Source organism: Podarcis bocagei (genome assembly GCF_964188305.1).
Source record: "Podarcis bocagei genome assembly, chromosome: 13".
In the NCBI taxonomy this organism is placed as follows: domain Eukaryota; kingdom Metazoa; phylum Chordata; class Lepidosauria; order Squamata; family Lacertidae; genus Podarcis; species Podarcis bocagei.
Genome location: NC_138138.1, coordinates 31,966,326 through 31,971,111, shown reverse-complemented (window position 1 = coordinate 31,971,111; position 4,786 = coordinate 31,966,326). Strand labels below are relative to the sequence as shown.

At 38.4% G+C, this 4,786-nt stretch overlaps 1 protein-coding gene across 1 annotated transcript; it reads right to left on the bottom strand.

Moving 5' to 3' along the window:
* Window positions 1-1,291: 1,291 nt before the first annotated feature.
* LOC308571741 (olfactory receptor 14A16-like) lies at window positions 1,292-2,278 on the bottom strand (the record flags this gene model as incomplete). The annotated part of the gene is made up of 1 exon (XM_081167376.1): window positions 1,292-2,278. The coding sequence occupies one exon, from the start codon at window positions 2,276-2,278 to the stop codon at window positions 1,292-1,294; it is 987 nt and encodes a 328-aa protein (XP_081023502.1).
* Between the last annotated feature and the right edge of the window lie 2,508 nt (window positions 2,279-4,786).

Sequence of the window (4,786 nt, the reverse complement as noted above, 5' to 3'; positions counted from 1 at the left end):
CTTGTGAGGTCCAAAGGAATTTGCAAGGAACATGTGTCACTTGTCTTTTTGGCTATGTTATTTAGATGTTATATACATCGTTCACTTTGCCCATTCCTCCAAAAACATAAGGGTACATCTGTTCAACGTGAATGTCTTTTGTTTGGCAAATTGTGTGTCATCTTTCAATGAATCCCAGAGCATGACTAGTTTTTTTCTCTCCAAGCAATAGTTTTGTATTCCCATACACTACCACAAATAGGATGAACTCTATCAGTTCTGGGAAGCTTACCCCCAACTCCCTGTGTGGAATTACTTTCCCTGTGTGAAACTCCAGTCTTATATTTTCCGAAAGTATGTGGTTTTGTTTTTTAAGATTTTGAGAAATTGTGTCAGTGGCCACTGTGTCAATTTCCCTAACTAAAGATGGGAGGTGGGAAACATGAACAATTTCCTGGGTTTTTAAAAGATACAGCTGTTTTAACTCTTTCTTGGTAAAAAAACAACAGCACCAGCCAGGTGTTTTACTTATGGGAAGGATGCCCTGTGTCCACTTATCTGCCACCAAAGGTTCAAAGTAATGAGGAGACACTTCTGGAACAATTTTATATACAGTATACAATGAGGATTCCAGCTTAATAGTCACTATGGTATGGTACAACACTTCATTTTAGAAATGTTACTTATGTGGGGCATAATAATTTCAGGCAAAAATTCTTTACAGAGAACATTTAAGCCCCAGTTAGCACTCTTATTTAAAACTAGTTTCAGGATAGATTATTTCCATCTAAAATGGACATTTGTTAATTCTAGCAAGAATCTCACAGCCCCTTCTAGGATTTTTTTCTCAGCCTCAGGGAAGCAAATTGGGTTGCCCTCTAAAACTAATCCCTAAATCCAATCAGAACAGGTCCTTCTCATCTGAAGTTCCTAAACAAGGGCTCATCCACACTTTTACTTCTTGCATAGTTAGAAACCAAGGATGTGAATAGGGTTGTTTTCTCCTTTCCCTGCTCATTTCCTTGGGAAAACCCATTTTAGCTTTAAATAAAAAGAAATGGCATTCTACGGAAAAGCTTGTTATCAGATGAATGCTGTTGGAAAAGAGAATGGGTTAGACATGCACTAAATGATAAACAGTCCCTCTCTAAATGCATAATTAACAGGCTATGTGAACAGAGAAGCAACAATGTTAATGGTATATCTACGCTGGAGGTCCTTTTGACACCCAGCAGATTTTGAGTCTGCATATCAAAATGTATCTAGAAGCTGTAACTGGTCATGATATCTCCACAGTTCCTTATGCTTAGACCTACAGAAAGAAATGTAACCTTTTCAGGATAAGTCTGGAAAAGATATTAATAGAAGAGTGCTTCACACCCAAGAGCTTTGATACAGCATTTTTAATCTCCTTATTTCTCATGCTGTAAATTATTGGATTGAACATGGGTGGTACAATGGTATACATCACAGTTATTGCAAAGTCGCCATTAGATGGAATTTTTGAGGGAGGCCTAAGGTAAGCAAAACATCCTGTGAAACAAAATAAGGAGAAGACAACCAGGTGTGGTATGCAAGTGGAGAAGGCTTTTTTCCTTCCCTGAATAGAAGGGAGTTTCACAACCACAGTAAAGATGTGTACATAAGTGACAACAATGAAGACAAAACATCCAGACACAAGTATTACACTCACCACTATAGCTCCAATTTCCATTAGGTAGAAGTTTGAGCAGGCAAGTGTAAGTAACTGTGGAATCTCACAGAAAAACTGATTGACAATGTTGGAGCAGAAAGGGGTTGCAAAAGTTGCACTCGTGTGCATGACTGCATTAAGAATTCCAGCAACCCACACACCAGCAACCATTTGTTTGCAGACTGCCCTGTTCATCACCATTTCATATTGTAATGGATTGCAAATGGCAACATAGCGATCATACGCCATGAGTGTAAGAAGGGCAACATCAGATGATACAAAGAAAAAGAATAAAAGCACTTGAGAAATGCATCCAGCATAAGAAATGTGTCTCATATTCATGAGGGAATTGGCCATCGATTTGGGGATGGTGACAGAAACAGCCCCTAGGTCCTGGATGGCCAAGTTCATCAGAAAGAAGTACATGGGAGTGTGAAGGTGGTGGTCAAAAGCTATGGCAGAGATGATGAGAAGATTCCCAAATACAATTACCATGTACAATACCAGGAACAGAGAGAAGTGTAGAATCTGCAGTTCACGTACAGCTGAAAACTCCAGGAGTAGAAATTCAGAGACAGAGGATTCATTGCCTATCTTTGCATTCATTACTAAAATGACTGGTGCTTCTAGAAGAAAACAGGAAGATAAGTACAGGTTTAAGTCCTCTTCTGATAAGTTATATTTGGTAACCAATACTGCTTTGGATGTGGATTTTGTGGGAAATAGATTTAAAGGAAAGAAGTGAACAAAATAGTGTAATAATAAATCTTCATCTGAAGGAGAACTTAGCTTTCAGCTCCATATTGATACTGCACCATCGTCCTAAGATAAACTACTGCTAAGTAGTGCTTTTTCTTCTGGGAATTTTAGGGGCAGAACTACCCAAACAGTATAGAAATTTATTCATGCATGTGACTACAGCAGCAAGAAATTTGGCTTAGCTTGTCATGGAAACCAGGTCGCTGGTTTTTCTATGTGCAGTCTATGTCAGGTTTCAGGAAAAATCTAAAACAAGCACTATTTCCCATTCTACACAATAGAGTATAGTAGCATTGTCTGCATTTTGTTCTCCGAAAGCTATCCAGGTATAACTAATGTTATAAAATTAAACATCTTACTATTTTTCTTTATAAAAAATAGATTTCCAGATGCAATTTCTTCATCACTTTAAGATGTTCTGTATTCTTCTAGCTGCTCGTGGATCTTTTTTCTTTTTAAAAAATCTCTCCGTCCTTTTCTTCTGAGACAGTGAAAATGTTTGTATATACTTGCAGAACGATGATTTTACCATGGGGTGAAAAATTAGTACCATTATTATATTTATGTTCTTGGGAGCTTGGTCTCAAGAGCCCCAAACAAATTAGCAATTGTTTTTCTGGATGCTTGGACTCAAGAGTCCCACACGAAACAGCCATGGTGTTTTTTAAAGACTTTGCCCCATGGGTCTAACACAAATACTGAAGATATGCAACTAAACCATCCTGTTTCAAAACAACTTACTATATAATATTTAAAATACTTGTGTGAGATATGACCAGCTCAGTACCCCCCCCCCCCGCCACTGTGTTCTTCCTACTTCTGCTATTCTTTCCTCCCTTTTATGATATCTGAACTAGATACTTTCTGTTGCATTTGAATATTTGACAATCCAAGGTCTGTATTTGATATGATCTGGGAGTTACTTTCTGTTAAGAGCCCTACATGTCTATATGATACCATCATACCTTTTGACCGTCACCTTTGGTTGTAGTGGGATGTACGTTCATAACCCTGGGCCATCATACATTTTTGTCTCTGTCTCTTTTGTATCTGAGACTGAACACCTTGTGTTAACTCAGAGTTAATGTGTTCTGCATGTTGTAGTATGGACCTGAGTTTTCTATTAAACTAGAGCTCAGCAGGGGATCTTCGTTTATCTAGTTATGTGGCCCAGTCATTTTGTAATGTGAAATAAAGATCTGTTTTGAGTCTAAGGGTTTTTCCGTAAATGCTTTATAATTTTTACTTTGCTTTCTGCCACCCCGCTAGTTCAGTGGCATGCAGTGAAATTTCTCATGGAGGAACAGTTCGGGCTAGAGGCACTAGCTTGCAAGGAGCATATATAACCATCTGAAGAGTATTATTTTGCCCTATCTCAGTTCAGTGCATGCACTTGTAGAGAATGGCAATTTTTAAACTATCAATAGACACATACCACCTCACAGTCAGTCTCACTGCTTATCTCACTGTGCTAAAAGCTCTGGGCAATGCAAGAGCCACCACTAAATTTCAACCAGGTGTAAACTCTTAGGAAATACCATAGATTTCACCTGGAGAAAAAAAATACTTGGAGTGTTCTTGAGGCCCTTGCTTGCAATGGTGACTAAGGGTTTGTGGTTTGTCCTGCTTATATTGGTCTCCCATATAGAAAGGTGTGAATTGTTTTACATTCAGCACCTCTTTTTCTATTTGTGACCTGAACATATTCAAAAAATGCTGTAGTCATTCATCAGGTTCTGTGATAATACTAAGACAAGCAAGGATTTCATATATATCTTACTGCTATCAATTCCTTAAAAAATGTGATTCATTGTCTTGTTGGTGTAATATGAACAATGGGTTAAATTACAGAGTGCTTGGGCTCATGTCTTAAGGCGCACATCCACCATGCCTGAATGTTCTGAGATAAGGTTGCCAGGTGCACTTTGTTACCATGGCAACACCAACGAGGTTGAGTATATGACTTACTGAGCCATTGCTTCAGGAATTATGTCTACACATAGACAAAGGTATAATAATCTCCAGGGCTTTGCTTTCATTATGGTTTTGTTGTGCACTTCCTGTTGCTGTCTTGCTTGCGTGTCAGGGCCTGAATCTGTGAGAGAAAAGGGAAGAGGTTGTAGGTTTTACAAAGCAGTATTAGCTAGCATGGTGATAGTGTTAGCAGATCTCTATACATATATATCTTTGCTTCAAAGTCCAGAAGAACTGTACACATAGTAGTGTTTAAGTCTCTCTTGTGTCTGGAGACAATAAACACTTTGGTACTTTGAACTGTGTGGAAAAGGAGATTTTCCATTAACTGCAGACTCTGGAAGAAGCTGTTCTGATGGGAGCAGGAAATTTGTGAAGACT